Raw genomic sequence first — 17,568 nt, 5'->3', positions numbered from 1 at the left:
GTGCTTAGTCTAGAATATGGCATTTACTTGGATTATAATGAGATATTGGACAAATAATGCTTATGATTAAAGTGACAGAAAATAAAGTAAAAATTTCAGTCAAGCATATTATATCCATATGTATGGTACCAATTATACACACAGCATATCGACTGCATCAATTGACACACTGCGGTAGGCCTACCCTCAGGCATGTTACAGAACAGTGATACAGAGTCGTTGCCTATATATTTCCATATCTGAATTTCTATACAAGCCGTGTACAGCCATTTTATTCAACTGAATATAAATCTGAATATATTCCACATTTAGCTATATCACGAAATCATACAATGTGTGGCTGGCTCAAGTTCTTGCAGCCACTCTTTCAAAAGACAAGTGTACAGCATATCTTTCTGGACCAATGATAGAGTCAAGACAAAACAAAACTTTCACACATTAAACATAATAAGTCTGGAAGCAAAACTAAACTGCTGTTACACCCTATACAAAGTAATAGAAATACACAGTTGTAAGAAAACAAATTGATTGAGAAAGGTACACAATTAATGGGAAGCCATTTACTGGATAATACTGTGAATCGTATACATGTCACAAATCTTGTGGTGTCCAAAAAGAACAAAGAGTCATTTATGAACACAACAAAAGGATTCAGCACATGCTACTCTAACAAAAAAGTTAATCAGACACTGAATATCTGAATGATATAACAGTATAGGGAAATACTCATTTTCTCTAAACTGACTTTAGTGCATATTAACACACAAGCATTACATGTAAAATATGGCCATTATAAAGATATCAAATGCATAATGATATTGTGGTATATTCGATATATATATATATATATATATATACCATCTTGGAATTTTCCACGTGTTGGACTTCGAATGTTGTAATTATTAGAGGAAAGAGTCTCAAGTACGCCATGGATCGAACGATTACAAAATTTTGTAATAAAAAATTTTGTAATCGTTGGATCCATGGCGTACTTGAGACTCTTTCTTCTAATATATATATATATATACATATGATATTAATAATAGGGGTATCTATAATGTCCCTTACCATTCAATCTGAGTGCTCAAAGGGCACATAAAAAAAATCCTCACACAACATAAAGAGCATAACACAACTAGATTTACTTTCAACAAATTTCAATGATAATGGCTGGCATACAAAGTACATAGTAACATTTCACACAAAAAAAAATTGTTGTGAAATCATTCTACAAGCTTGGCTTTTTAGCAGTCCCCTCCATTTCCGACCTCTTCTTTCTTATGATTCAGTCACATTTTGCCCATGTATTTTTTCAGCTAGTATGTTTATTGAGTCATGTAAACAAATGACGTGCATCTAAATTTCATTTGGAAATGTAATAGTTACATTGTACTTAATTTGTTTATATGAAATTGTCATATTATATGTTTTGGCCGGAAATGAAATAAAAATGAAATGAAATTAAATTAAATGATATAATATAGCACAGAATATTTCTTACTAAATATTTCTACATATTTCAGCTCTGTATGTTCATATATTGCTCTTGTTTTATGTTCTCGCTGTCATTGTGTCAGCAGTGACATGGCAATGGCATGCCATGCAAGTAATGTACATTTACTTGAAGGAAAACAATATATTTCAGATAGAATTTGAGCAGCCACATACAAAACTAATACATATAACAGTGTATTTCAGTTATGAAGTGTCACACATTTATGTGAAAATGCAAAACAAAATATGAAGCCCGCACTTTTGCCCATTATAGACAAAGCAAACAAATAAGCTCTCATTTTCAGGGTCACTGAATACCTGGTCCAAACACATTTAGTAATCTTATTGCTTTTCCATCTATGAAGCTTCAGTTCCATTGTTTTGAAAGATGTTGAAACTTCATAAATATAGTTACAACTGAAACTACAAATAATGCATGATCAGTCTTGAAATAAGATCAAAATTATCTCCTGGCAGAGATGATTAACAAATTAAAAAGTATTCACAGATCAAAAAATCTTCTCATGATGACAGCAGTCAATGCAGCAGCGGCAGCAGACACAGACATCCAATGAAGGATTTTCCTTCCATAATGGTAGCCAAGATTGAACCTGATTACTGAGGTGACAAACTCCCTGCTGATGCCTTTGAACGATTCTGTCTGACCAAGCCAACCACCAGTTGAAGTGTCACGCAGTCCCTTCAGGAAGCTCATGAGGTCTAAAAAGATCCAAGTTGTGACTTTGTTGTGACATTTGAACAAAAGTGAACTATTCATGAATTAAAGAATGAATCAGAGAGCCAGCACATTTAATAACCAAGATCAGAAATATCCAATGCAAACACTAAAACATGAATAAATCATTCTTAAAAATTAGCAGCACCCAAAAGTGGCCTTGCACACACTCATATGTCGTTTCAGTTTTACATGCAATACCTAACAGTCATATTATGCTTGTACATGTCATTCTGCATCTTAAAAGAAAATCATCAGAGCTTTGTGGATGATTTGAACTGCAAGATCAAACTCTGTAGTAATTCTTACAACCTCAAATTATATTCTACAGTTTCTCACCTGTGCCTCCTGTACCTGTCAATCCCTGATCACCAGTTGAAGCCTCTGTCTTTTTCTCATTTGCCATTAGGACAATGAACCTTTTAGGCATGCCAAACAGAGAAGACATAGATCATTTTGATATTTTCTTAATGTGTTCTGAAAAGCATTTCATATGAAAATATCTTGATTCAACAAAGATGTGCAATCACCTCTTATTTCAGTGTACCATAGTTTCTTTAGGAAGTACTTCTCTACTCTACTCGAGTCACAACTGTGAAAAAAAAAATTGCTCTGTAAGTCCTAACAAAATTATCTTCATTCTTTCAGTGCTTCAGAACCATCTGCCTTCATATTTATTTTAGGTTATATGTTTCCAGTCATAATGTGTAACTTGAGTTGAAAGGAAGCCCAGTTGTTGTTGTTGGGTTGGGGGTTTTTTTGGCAAAATTCCAACACAATTCATTAATAGCATGTTTTCATATTTGCAGCTTGAGTTTGTCTTAATAGTGGGGCACAATGATTCTTTGTGTTTGATATCATCATAAATTCCCTGGCAGAAATTCCATACAGCAGCCATACAAACTCTTATCTCAGTTAACAAGAGAAACAAAATAATAGCATTAAATACTACTGTATATTCAAAGTTACTTGTCAAAAAAAAAAGTTGACCAGAATTGAGGAATCAATGCATTTTCAAAAACTTTCACAAACCTTGTGACTATCTGAAGATGGGCATCCCTGAATGACCGTATCGCTTCCAAACAGGCATTGAAACTCTCCATTGCTTTAGCTGACCCACTGGAACTGACTGTATCAAGATTATAACCAGAGAAATGCTCATGTACATTGACCTACTATGGCAAGCACTTTATGTTTTGTTTACTGTTGTTGTTGTTTTTTTATTCAAACATTTCCAATAGGATTCAAAAATTTTAATTTTCTTGCACCTTACTTCCCAAATTTTTAAAGTTTGTTTACTACGTCGATTAGGAAAGAGTAAAATACAAAATCTCAATATTGAAATTATCTTTTTACTGGTGCAAATTTGCGAAAATGTAATACAGGCCATATATCTTTCCTCAGCTGTCTGAAACAAGAAAAACAAATGTCAACATTCTTGAGACTGGGTTAAAAGTGAAAAATACTGTGGAAAAACAATTCCAGAACTAACTCTCAAAGAGGTGAATAAACATGAGAAAAATGATGGAGTCACCATTGCAGGAAGCAAACAATGTGAAAAACTGTACAAACCCATGATTTTTCTTACCAAACTCTCTCACAGATGGTCCTTTTTTGATGGTTCTGATCAATTCTCTATGAGATCTGGGTGCGTAGTTGAGGAATTGGTCCCGTGACTCTTCTAAGTTGATCAAAATTAAAAGTAGAAGTACAGTCTCAAAATAATCTGACTTATTTCAACCATATGCTTCAAGGAAATTTGACGGTAGCACCATATTCTTGTCAAACTTCATGAACTCTTCATAATTATTCAGTGATGTGTATAAGACAAGCAATTAAGAGTAGAATTAGAAGTATTAATAATGACTAACTGGCAGAAATTAGTAACACCTGGCAAGAATCGTGTTATCTAAATGAGGTATCAAGTTACACATTTAAGATTATGTCATGTGATACAGGAGAAAATTCATGCAATATTACAGGCAGGCAGTTCTCCTGCATACTACAATAACCAAAATAGACTGATTCAGTAAATTGAATCTGAAAAATAGCAATGTGTATACACAAGAAATGTTGTGTTGATGAATGAATAAGCAATAGCCCAAGCAGGCAGTTCTCCTGCATAGTTTAACCCTATTTTAACTGGGGGGGGGGGGGGGGGGGTCAAATTGACCCCCCTTGACATTTCGCACCACGATTCTGCAACGCGCAAAGATTTTGCCGCATCGTTTCATGACTTTTTTTATTAAAGGACAAGTTCACCTTCATAAACATAAGGATTGAGAGAATGCAACAATAATAGTAGAACACATCAGTGAAAGTTTGACGAAAATTGGACAATCGATGCAAAAGTTATGAATTTTTTAAATTTTTGTGTTTGAACCGCTGGATGAGGAGACTACTACAGCTTGTGAGTCATATGCGTACAACAGTATAAAGAAAATGTAAAAGAAAATTCAACATATTTTCACTTTTCTCGCATAATAAAGGAGCTCTTGACTTGCCTCTTTCTAAAGGCAGGGGGAATAATATTACCCATAACATTTGTTGGTAACGAGTCAGGGGAATGTGTATTTTTTTCAAAAGATGGAATTTTGTGAAATTCTCTTTATATTTTCCTTATATTGTTGTACGCATGTGACATCTTAGTTATTCATACACTGCAGTAGTCTTCTCATCCAGCGGTTACTGCACAAAAACTTCAAAAATTCATAACTTTTGAACGGATTGTCTGATTTTCCTCAAACTTTCACTGATGTGTTCTACTCATATTACTACATTCTCTCAATCCTTATGTTTATGAAGGTGAACTTGTCCTTTAAAGTCTCCCGCAAATTTTTAGACCAAATTTGCAACGTCCAGGTACACCGTTCTGAAGTTACGCAATGTTTTGCATATGCATGTCAACCTGAAAACAGCTCAAATTCATGATTTCGTGTACAAATCCAATGCAAATTGTGTTTTTTTGTTTAATTGATATAAATTAGATTATTTCAACTTTTGAACATTGAAATTAATAAATTCTACACTCTAAGAAAAAAAGGTTCTTTTGAGCACCATTAAATGGTTCTCAGCACTGTCACAATAGCGACACCCTTTTAGGTGCTCGTGAGAACCTTTTCTAAATGGTGCTTGTCGGCACCTTTTGTAAAAGGTGCCCATTAGAACCTTTTCCCGATGCCAATGGTGCTCGTGAGTACCATTTAAAAGGTGCCCATGGGCACCTTTTTGACTAAAGATGGGCACCTTTTTGACTCTTTTCAAAAGGTGCTCATGAGAACCATTTCATAGGAAAAGGTTCTAATGGGCACCATTGTTAAAAGGTGCTGACAGGCACCATTTAAAAAAGGTTCTCACAGGCTCCAAAAAAGGTGTCGCTATTGTGACAGTGCTGAGAACCATTTAATGGTGCTCAAAAGAACCTTTTTTTTTTTTTCTTAGAATGTAGTATGTGAATTGATGTCTGTGTATTTTTGGTGTGTTTCACATGCAGTGCTGGTAAGGTGCTTCACTGGCACCATTCTTAAAGGTACATTACCCATCAGCATTGAAAATGTGCATCACAGACTCATTTGAAATGAAATGAATTCATCTGAATTTCATCTCATCAGTCAAACATACGTTCAAAACATGTACAGTATACATATGTATTAGCAATACATCAGCATATTATACATTATCATTGACACTGGAAAAAAAAAGAGCAAGGATAACACACCCATGCACACACAGTTTCACAAGCATGAATACATGTACATGACATTCACCAATATTTTTTCATGAAACATTACTCAATAACTGAAAACCATAGAAATTTGCTCTTTCACAAATTCGCAGAAATATATTTATTCACCTTCACTTTTACAATCTAAAGGTGAGGTTTGTATTTGTCATGTTATAATCTGTCAAATATTCTTAACAAAATATTTTCATTTGTTCACTAATTTTTTTCCACAATATTTGTCATTTGTGTACCGAGCAGTTCTTGAAACACCATCACACATCTCTGTACAGATGACATGAAATAGCAAGAGGTGCATCAGGCTTTTGAAATACATAACAAAATTTCTAATTCTCTGTGAAAAAAATCCTGCATGGATGAGATACAGTAATTGTGTAAGTCATAAGATAGGCAGAAGGCAAGTACATTACCTGCTTAAGTAGTATGAGGAACTTTTTCCACATATTTGCTAGTTTGTTCGGTGTTGTTTTTTTTTCCTTTTAACGCATATTTGTCCTTAAAGCAACTACAAAGGGCAGGAAAACAATTCCATTAAACAGGACCTTTGGTATAGTCACAGAAAACATACATTATATTGCTGGTACTGTATGATACTTCGGATAGGATAAGCTTTACACTTCTTCACTTCACTTCACTTCACATTCATAACGTCGAGTACTTGAATTAACTTATCTTTGTATACGAGTGACCTTTTTTGTTGTTGTTGTTCTGCAATTTGAAAGCACCATAGACACATCTATACAACTGCAAATACAAGAAGAGTATCAATTCAGGTTATTAATCATGACTTCTGACAATTTACAGCATGTCCTACGAAAACACACACAAAAAAGAAAAGAAAAGAAAAGAAAAGAACACATTGTTTTATAATGAGAAGGATAATAAGAATCCCAAGGGGAAAAGAGCTAGGATACCACACCCACACAGTTTCACAAGCATGAATGAACAAAATTCCTTAACCATGATCTAAAATATATAACATTGGGAATCGATGAAAATTTGAAGAGTTTGATAGCAAAAACCGATGTCCATTTTTGAAGATTTTGAAGTACGGTCTCTGTCATAAAGTACAAAATAATACCTTTTAAATTATATATTGGTTACTACATATAAAGGTACATTTTTGAAGTTATGGTCAAAAGAAGCAAAAATTTTCTTATTGTTCTCTGTATTTTTCTTGACCTTTAATCGCAAATATCTCCATTTGGCAAATATGGACTTATCGGTTTTTGCGAAGAAACTCTTCATTTACACTTTTTTTAAAAGCAGAGCAACAAATTCATTAGAGTAAACTATATGCAGGCCTAAAGCTGAGGTTTGAATTTGCTGTCCTATAACCTGCCTATGACAATAATATGTTGTTAGCATTTGTCATTTTGTTCACCAAATTTGCCAACAGTCTTTTAAACACCACACATGTACATTTTGTATTTCTGCAAAAGCAATATAAACTGGTGACAAGAGGTGCGTCAGTGCTTTGAAATAAATTACATAATCTTCAATTCTCTACACAATACGTAATTCCTGCGTGGGTATAAATGCAATAAGTTTTACCAGTCTAGGTGCAAACTTTAAAAGTGTGCAGAAATCGACCACACAATGACTGGAAAATTATAAAGAGCATTTTCCTTTTGTGCTTTTAAAGTTTAGAACTATGAATGACTCCACCTGAGATTGGCATCTGGTCTGATCTCATTACGTCTACCCCCCCCCCCCCCCAATACAGTTGATTCAAAGCTGTTAAATGCAAATTATAGTGAAACATTATCACTGGTACATTGTAAGTTGCAAATACTGTATTGGGATCATAACAAAACATGTGACCCTCCATCACACAAACCAACAAAAAGTCGCCTGACATGAATATTTGGTTGACGGCAGATTCTGAAAGAGCAGCTATAAAATACACTATAAGTCAATGCAAACGAACTTACCTACCCTATCTACATATTTCTCAAAGGTTTTCTCTGGCAGCATCAGTGTGTTTTCTTTGACTCAGCTCATTCTTGGCTAGCGTAGGTTTCTGGTCGATGCTGTCAACGGGCTATCGGGCTAAAACTGTCATTCTGATCGATGTATTCTTTTGGTCACCCAGCTCATTCTTGACTAGCCCATCGGTTCTGTTTGATGCTGTCAACGGGCTATACAGGCTGTCATTCTGGTCGATGTATCGTCTTAGCCACACAGCTCATTCTCGACTAGCCCAGGGTTCTGGCTGATGCTGCAAATGGGCTATCCCGGGCTCTTATTCTGATCGATGAATTCTTTTGGCCGCCCAGCTCATTCTTGGCTAGTGTTAAGCCTACAGTTCTGGCCGATGTTGTCAACGGTCTGTCACGGGCTGCATGTCTCTCTGATCAATGTAGAGTCTTTTTCCCTAACCGCACCAGCGACCCAAACACGTACGTACTGCTTCATCGTCCCAGCCAGAGTTACTTGTTCCCTGGTTTCTGTGCATGTTGGTGTGTCCACTTCCCTGATATATGAATTGAAAGATACAATAGACCTACACCGCGTTAATAAAACAATGTCATTGCTATAATTCGATAAACAGAACACGGCATTACACGGCGTGACTCCTCACTATAAAGAACAAGCCTGAAAACATACTGAAGAGATTTTGACCTAACAGTTAGGCCTACTGGGCTGTAGACAGTCCTCTATTGGCTCTACTGAACACTGACAGTTATACATTGTAACTTATAAGCTTCTATTTCACATTAGAACAAATTTCCTTATTGCATCGACGTAGACGGTATAGACCTTACCCCGGGGCGCTCCTTGTACACAGTTATCTTTGCGTTCGGCGTTTGGGCTATGTTTCGGAGTTAGTAGACTCTATTTTTATAGAAATGTCTATACGTTAGTACATGCATACCTAGCTAAGTAACTTAGCCCGGCCCAGTCGCTGTAAAAACGCGACAGCCATGCTCCGGCCCCGCACGGCGTCTGTTCGGGCTAGCCCATGAGCCATTGCTATGCCAAATTTCTAATTGTAAAGTGTCAGCTCAGCCTAACATGTTATTGATAGATCTGGATCTACTGTACCTGGTAAACATTACACAGGATAGCAGCTTCGATCAAATTAGATCTAACATTGTCATTAGGATCTAGCTAACCGTTAACTGTTAACTAAAGGTTAATCACTGACTGAAAACGAAACACGTAACATTCTAACTTGATTTTGTACCAACGTCGAACGAATGTCAGTCATCTAAAAATGAGATAAAACCACATTAAAACTAAAAATCTTACCTCTTCTCCTAAATTGTGATGACTGCCATGGCGAAAATGGAATTAATTGACAGTGACACGTTTCCAGTCCACTTTGTCAAAAGTAATGTCTAACGTTACCGGGTGCCGTTCGTTGTGTGATGTGTTTGTGTAATTAGTGTCTACACTCAGCCGTCTGCCGCTGCATGTATGGTAGGTATTGCATTGGCACTCTGCCGCTATGTGGTGGTAGGTTTGCATAGGCGCAGGCCTGGCATGCAGCACAGGGCTGGTTACATACTAGTAGTCCTACAGTGCAGTACTAGTATGTGTACGTTTACGCGTACGCATATCTGATCGAGCGCTAAAATTGGATGGTGGCAGCTGTCAGTTGGCACGCAGCCAAGAGAAGTCATTAGTCTACGATACAAAACAATATGTACTTTTTATTATCACAGCAGTAGAAACACATACAATATTTTTGTACCAATACCACAGTTTTGGTGATTCTTACATCTGACATTCGAATATACAGCAAGGGGAAAAATGAAAGTGGACCTAAAGATATTGTTTGACCTGCAGGAGTACCACAAATAACACTCGGGGACTGGGTCGCATACTAGCAAATGGTGACGAACGGAACCATTTCGATTGGGAACCATTTATAGGTGCTCATCGGAACCATTTTGCGAGAACCATCTGATGAGAACCATTTTGGGGCCGACGAGAACCATTTGAGAACCTTTTTTTCTTAGAGTGTACTGTAGATAAGCTTGAAAAAGTGCCTGCAACAAATTTTGGCAAAAAAACAAGAGAAAACAAAAGGTCAAAAAAACAATAAAATATACATATTAACAAAACAATAAAAAACAAGAGACTGATTTTGATTGCACTATTTTTTACAAGAAAATTGTTTGATGTGTCTTAAGGAACTCTGACACAAAAATTTAGCAATCCTTCATTCTTTTTGGAGTTATAGGTAAAAATATGATTTCATGCATAAATTTGCATAATTAATTTATTGAAAAATATAAAATCAACATTTTCGTATTGTATGACCATGTAATCATGTAGTTTACATCCGGCTCTATGTTCAGGCAAAATTTTGCGGCGATCGTGCGATCGGCAGACGAGATCTGAAGGGGGGGGGGGGGGGGGGTCAAATTGACCCCCCAGTAAAAACTTGGTCTCAAATAGCCCAGTTTAAATAGGGTTAAGGGGGGGGGGGACAGCCTAATAAAATATATTATTCCCCACCTTTTTACAAGACTGGGAAATATGTGTTCACCTAATGCATGACCAGCTGCTTCAATAAAGATTATACTTTGAACAACTCCATTTTCATTACATATCAGAATGTTTATTTGCTTGAAGATCTGTGAAAACAATATTAAAAAAAAGAAAAACACAATTTCCATATTTTGATTGAAATACATGACATGACACTAGTACTGGGGTTACCTTCATTAGTATTGTGTACAATCCCAAATGCAGCATCCAGACATGGAAGCGTACAGCTCTGGGCAGCACTTAGTCCTGTGAACTGTTAAGAAAAACAAATTCGGCATCAAGGAAATAACTTCACTGGCAAGAACACATATCACTGACAAGGACACAAATTCAATGTAAGGAATATAAATTTACTGTCAAGAACATATACTCACTGAACTGACAGGAACACAAATTCAATTTACGGAATGTAAATTTACTGTCAAGATCATTATATCCACCAACAAGAACACGAATTCAATGTAATGAATTTCACTGTCAAGAACACAATCATATTCACTGACAAGGACACAAATTCAATGTAAAGAAATTACAAATGTTCACTATTAGAAAGTCAAATCCACACCAAATTGATTTTGTTAGATGGTATAAAACAGATGAACAGAATGCTAGAAATGCTATCCCTGTCAGATTCAAAATAAGAAAATTCTGCCATTTTCAAGTTTCAAACATTTTTGCCAACAAAATAGGGATACAACCACTTATGGTATGCCAATCAAGTGGAGTTATTATGTCATCAAATCACTCTGGTTGGTGCACACAAAAATAATAAGAAAAAAAAAAAAACTTGCTTCAGTTGATTGTTTACCAGGTAGAATAATTTTCTCTAAAAGTTATCATTGCTAGCTAATTACTGCAAATCAGCAAAAAATATAAGAATGATATGATCTTTTTTAATTGAATTTAATGTCAAAAAGCCGAAATGTTGAGGAAAAATTGTGTGTGACTCAGTTGGGATAAAATTTATGAAGCCATAACAGTAGGCCCCTACTCACAGAAAATGGCTCAGTGGAGACGCCTTCATAAATGAGACCTTTCAAGTTTTTCCTCTTGAATGGATCGGAGTCCCATCTATGGATAAAAAGAGGGGGAGCATGCTAGCTTTACACAGCTAACATCCTTAGTGGTAGTAAACTTCATGTATACATAACTAAAATATGACATATATGTTGATAATAATGACACACTAAAATCTGATTCATCTATTATTCTGTGATTGATTGATGTCATTCAGAAACTTGCCAACATGCTTGAATACTCCACCTCTGTTAACAGTTCCTAGTTCCATTATGCATTACTTAAAACTTGAAACAAAGAAAGTAGAATTATATCTAAAGCCAATGCACCACACACCAGGTATTAAGAGGACTGATTTTTTTTAAATATGTCTATTGTAGTCACACTGCAAGAATCAGAGTGTCACATCAACAGCATCAGAACACTATACCGCAAAACATCGAACCAGTTGATTTGTTACGTGTGGAGAAAGTCTAACAATTCAGCAGAAACCTTTTGGGTGGACCCACTGATTTTGATGACATGCGTGCACTTACGTAAATTTGTACACTAATAATCCTCGTGATATTGTGAACAATATCTGAACAGAAAGCACATAAAAAGTAACCTTGGAAAGGTGAAGATCTGTGTTATCTCATATACCCAAGATTGTCTTTCAACTACAACAGAAGCTGACATGGGAAGTATAACTCACCCACGTATGAAAGGTCGAAAAACATTGAAGAACACTTGCGGCTGGCAACACTCTGAACATAGACAGAGAATCAATTGAAAGATCACTAAATTAAGCAAAATTACAACCGTACCTTTTTTATTTTTGCTTTCCTTGGTGAAAGTTCATAATTCATTGATTCATTTTACAGGCAATACCTCCATTTTGACAAGTAAAATGTGAGCTATGCAGTAAGTTCAGACACTAGTCTAACTTACATTGTTTTCTAAGAATATCTTCCAAGAGTAAATGCAACAACAATACATACAACTACATTCATGTGAGCTGTACGTGTGCAGACATATTATTACTCATTAAACATGATCATTTTCATCACCTACAGTCATTTATTGTCCTTTGTTCTTTAAACTGCATCCATTATAGCACTTTCATGTCTTCTTACACTAAAGAGGGTGCCTTTGGCAGCTTATTGCTCTTCTAATATAACAGAGCTAATTCGTAAAGCTAATTCCAACATAACAACATCTACCTTCGTATTTATTAGAGAAACATTAATCATCTGACCTGGCATTCTCCTCAAGCTTTTCCTCATCTGGCACACAGTATTTTCTATTTTTGAGAGCTCTTCCACCACCACCTCTACAGACTTTTGCTCGCAAGCCTCCAAGGAAATGGAAGACAATAAAATGAGAGAATCCATAAATTAGACAGAGGCCGGGAGTTTTTATGAACAGCTCATTCTTACAGAGACTCACTGTCAAAATGCAGTTACAGCGTTATATGTTTTTCTATGTCCATTTACTGTAAGTTAGAGCTGTAGTGCAGGATAAAACTTTTCATTGAAGTGTTTCTGGACTCTTTGGCCTTACTCAAATAAGAAGAAAGGCAAATGTGTCAAACTAAATCCCATTTGTAACAACTACTCCAACTACCATCTCCCAAATGAATAATAACAAAATAAATAAGTGAATAAATTGTCAAAGCCTGTGGGAGCAGCATGGCTACATACTGCCAAGGTATCTTTTTTCCCTAAATCAGAGTAATGAGCATTTCACATGCTCAAGAAATCACATGATCATCTCTCAAAAACCATTTACAGTAAAGTATGTATTGTAACTGAAATTCAACCCTTGAAAGATTCCTCACATAGACATGGTATATGACGTTATAATCATGCACAGACCACATGGTGTTAAGTGTCAAGAGTCAGGTCATTTCCCCCACCACTGCTTACAATGGTCTGGGATTACCGATTATGCCAATTTCTATCTACAGCATCGTGATGGATGCTGCATCATATATGCCATTTCTTTACCAACATCTTCAATATATAATACTAGCAAAACATATTATCAAGAGTAATGCATCACATTAAAAAAGCAGTTAAATTACAAGAAGCTGATAAAATAATGATTATTACCATGATGGCTTCTTCTTCTGCAAATGAGCAACTTAATATTCAATGAAAAGTCCTCACTAATATAACATCTGATTTTGACTTTAAAACATATTCAAATCAGAAATGACCTTGTTGGCAAACAGGGAACTATACTGCTTGAAAATGTAAATGTGGGAAACATATACCTTTTGCATCTTAATAATGCTTGTCAGGGCTGGTGCAAAGTCTAATTCTACCTGAGCAGTGGTACAGTAAAACCAGGACTCATCCACGCCAGCACGAAGATTGACAATGGAATCCATGTTGCTAAAAAGTAAAACAATAAATCAATTTGTAACCTGTCTCAAAGACTGCCTTATATAATTGCAGGCAACCCAAAGTGAGAACAGTGTGGAAAGCAAGATCACTTGGATGAACAATAAAGAATTTACTTCTGTTTGCAAATCAATAGATCTGATTACTGAACTACGAGTATACCTACTCTCTGATTGGCAAGGTATATATATATATATATATATTTAAGTTAATTTATGTTTGTATTTGATTCTTATATGAAGCATTGAACCAATGTATTCTGAACCAATCTCTATGTATAGGTTTAAAAGCCTAGGACTGTCTAGCATGCTTGGGAATGCCTGCAATCTGAACTTTGAGGTCAATTATCTGAAACATTTGTGTATATTGACTTGCTGATTTTCCTTACATTTTTGTCTGGTATCAGGTCCATTGATGTTATGAAAGTGGGATGATAGCATACTCAACCAATCATTTTTCATTACTCTGTATTATTTATTTTTTCTTAATTCTTCATAACTCACTCAAGCTTCACAGGCCCTTTGGGGTCTTTCAGCTTCCAGTTAAGAAGGATGAAACTGTACATGTTGATGGAAGGGGGTACCTCCAGTCTGGTAGCTACAGCCATATAAGGGACTGCCACACACCTAGGAAGGACCTGGGAAGTGATGACAGTAACATATAGTGAGTGAGAGTTCCTGGCCTGACTTCCCCTTGGTATGACTTTCCCAGCTGTAACCTAACTAACAAAATAGAGTCAGCAACATTTTCATGTCATTTCACACTAATCACATTTGCAACCTAGAGATTAGTGAATAGTAGGAAATAATCATTTGAAAATCAGTGTATGCAGTCTTTAAATAATATATTTCATGGTATACAGAATGGACTTAAAGTATGTCACATGCATTCGTATTGGATAACTAAGATAATATGCGGGGAACTTACAGAAAAGCAGATCTATGATCTATCAATGACCAACCATTTCACTATGTATTACCAAAAAAAATACATTGTATGGTTCACAAGGTTACTCGTGATCACATGTATGTTTTCTTTGAAATTGTCACAAATATGTTCTGTTAATGTATTGTATATTATTTTTCTTTGTTTATTCAATGAAAATGGAAATGGAAATAAAGTTGAACATTGAACATTGAACATTGAACATTGAACACAGAAGAATACATATAGAATGGTGTGAGACCATAATCCTGACTATATATATTGTGTTTTCAGCTCTTGTAAATTACAGAAGAAAGACAAAGAATTCAATAACTGATTTGTATGATTTGTAGCTTCATGATCACCTCTGGTACTTCATCATCTCCCTCACACCAAACATATCCATAGGTGATGCATGTTAGAAAGACAAGAGCGGCTTTCCATTCACCATCGTCCCCAAGCCTGGTGTGATCAAGAAGAGGCAACTGTAAGATTCAAAAAGACATTGCTAACATTACAAGAGCTGATTTTGGTGTAGGCCGATAAGTTATTTTTTCATATCATGCAAATTATATTTGAAAGTATAATACATCTTTGCCATGGATTGATCTTCTTCCATATTAAGAGCTAACATCGCTTCTCAAAATTTGAGGATATTCCCTGAGTTAATTAAATATTTTTGTTATCTGAAAAGAAATGCTAACTTGCATAGCACATATTGGCCTTATATGTATATTCTCTTTATTCAAATACATATTACAGTTTTGTATTAATACACAGGCATCCCAGAATACATCTTGATTCTGTCGATAATGACAATCTTAAGTCACAAGTAACTATTATCAAGATATAAAAATCATTCCACGCAATTCATCAGTTCGTTAATCTCTCACCTATAATAAGAATTACATTACTTTGATACTCAAACACTAGTGGGACCATAATTGAATAATTCATGTGGAAGAAATTAACCAATAGCAGGATAATTGCCTATGTAGAGCAAACAAATACACATCCATTCCTTAATTTGTCATTATGGATGTTAAATCATGAAGCTACTGGTACAGCTGTAGCTCCATGGTTCATCATTGATTTGATAAGTCAAGAGCCCACAAAATGAAGTAACCACCAAGCTTGATATTGTAACAGGTTCTCACCGAGTGCACCTGTGCCCTCATTAAGCCGCTCTGTAGGACCAGTGTTGAAGTTTGATAGGCCAAGTCTTCCCATGGCTTGAAGTATGCTGGTAGATGGGTCTATAATGTAATTACAGATTGTATGCAATCACATAGAAATTAATGAGAACTCATTTAAAAGGAATGACCCATATAGAGGAAGAAAACATAATATACTTCAATATCTGCTGTTCACTTCTGAGCTATTTGTAAGAGTCACATCTCTTTTGTTGTGTCTGCAAATGTATAAATATTCAATGACACTTAATTCAACAAAATGTATTCCAAATATTCATCTCTTCTACCCCACTTTTTCAAAACACTCACTCTATGAGTGCAATTCAGATGAATGAGATGCCCAATTAATATACACTGTGTATTTTATTACTTTATACTATAAATAGGTTATTATGAGGTGGAAGAGGTGCACAGGAAAATATCAAGAAATGTTCACAATCTGTTTTGTAAGGAATAATTTGGATAGATTTGAAAGAATTGAATCATCTTGATCCATTGTACAGAAACTCCAAGGAAACAGAAATTGAGCCTGGTTATTATGCCATCTAGAGATCCTGTTGGTCATGTGCACAGAAAAAAAAGTAGAATCTGTAAAATATGTCTTATATCTACCATTAATATACACAGTATATATATCAACAAATGAATATATGTACAAAGAGAGAGGGGGGGGGGGAGGGAGAGAGAGAGAGAGGGAGGGAGAGGAAGGGAGGGGGAGACACACATGTTTACAATACTGGTATATATGATACATAATTCCCAAGACAGGATCCTCCTCTCAGAGACTATAAGTTTATATACTATAGTATCTTAATTGATTTTTGCAACCACTGATGCTGGGAAAGCAGCACCAGCAACTGATTTAATATTGTATGCATAAACCCCCAACCTACAGGCTTTTAGGTACCTATTCTTGTAAATATCACAGTATCATAATCTACTATCAATCAGAAGGTGATAGAAAGAATTCTTAATTCTTACCTTGATCACCCCCCCCCCCCATTATATCCTAGCTGAAATCCTCCATATCATGCTATTGCTCAAAATTGGAAGGTTCTGTGAAATAAAATGAACTACGCAGGGGCACGTTTGCACTATCTATACGTATACTTCATCATGCATCCCTCCAGCCACTTCATATCTTATACTACAAGGAACGAAATAGATACGTGTAATGACCCAGGCATTGGACCTTATGACAGGTGGGTATGTTACTTCTGTGATGTTTATACTCCTTCACTTACCGCTGGATTCTGATCCACAAAACCAAAGAGTGGCGACGTTTTGAAATCTTCCAACCTCGAGACTACTTCAGCTCTCTCGCCTCCACTTGCCATCTCTATACAGCACGTTGAGTCGATGCAAGAGGCAGTGCGATTCCACAATTATTATCAGGGTCAGGAAGCTAGAAAATACCGTAACTCCGCAATGTGTACCGTACCGAATGGCAGTCAATATAATGTACCGGTATGATGTGACTGCATGGTTTGCGCTGGCGGATCCCACCACGTTCGGTCTCTGTTTACATACGAAGCCGACGAAGTCACGGGCAGTGCTGGTCACGGGATTACA

General features: G+C 35.9%; 1 protein-coding gene across 1 annotated transcript; it reads right to left on the bottom strand.

The window, feature by feature from the left end:
- Positions 1 to 1,996: 1,996 nt before the first annotated feature.
- LOC139732458 (indoleamine 2,3-dioxygenase 2-like) lies at positions 1,997 to 17,351 on the bottom strand. The gene is made up of 13 exons (XM_071643321.1): positions 17,241 to 17,351; positions 15,961 to 16,059; positions 15,169 to 15,288; positions 14,383 to 14,516; positions 13,750 to 13,870; positions 12,730 to 12,826; positions 12,187 to 12,238; positions 11,471 to 11,546; positions 10,647 to 10,728; positions 3,819 to 3,911; positions 3,263 to 3,359; positions 2,570 to 2,649; positions 1,997 to 2,214 (listed from the first exon to the last, which is right to left on the bottom strand). The coding sequence occupies exons 1-13, from the start codon at positions 17,331 to 17,333 to the stop codon at positions 1,997 to 1,999; spliced, it is 1,362 nt and encodes a 453-aa protein (XP_071499422.1). The 5' UTR covers positions 17,334 to 17,351.
- Between the last annotated feature and the right edge of the window lie 217 nt (positions 17,352 to 17,568).

Source organism: Diadema antillarum, unplaced genomic scaffold (assembly GCF_040938485.1).
Source record: "Diadema antillarum isolate AM-2024a unplaced genomic scaffold, OU_Dant_1.0 seq00000423_RagTag, whole genome shotgun sequence".
Taxonomy (NCBI): domain Eukaryota; kingdom Metazoa; phylum Echinodermata; class Echinoidea; order Diadematoida; family Diadematidae; genus Diadema; species Diadema antillarum.
The sequence above is the reverse complement of the archived record's forward strand: the minus strand, read 5'-3'. Positions and strand labels throughout refer to the sequence as shown.

What these genes read in the sequence shown, in the direction of transcription:
- LOC139732458 (XM_071643321.1), bottom strand. Translation starts at nt 17,333, where the DNA reads ATGGCAAGTGGAGGCGAGAGAGCTGAAGTAGTCTCGAGGTTGGAAGAT. An exon ending in TGAGGGCACAGGTGCACTCG is followed by an intron (nt 15,289 to 15,960) that starts GTGAGAACCTGT and finishes TGAATCTTACAG; the next exon opens with TTGCCTCTTCTTGATCACAC. An exon ending in TGTACACAATACTAATGAAG is followed by an intron (nt 3,912 to 10,646) that starts GTAACCCCAGTA and finishes TGATCAACTTAG; the next exon opens with AAGAGTCACGGGACCAATTC.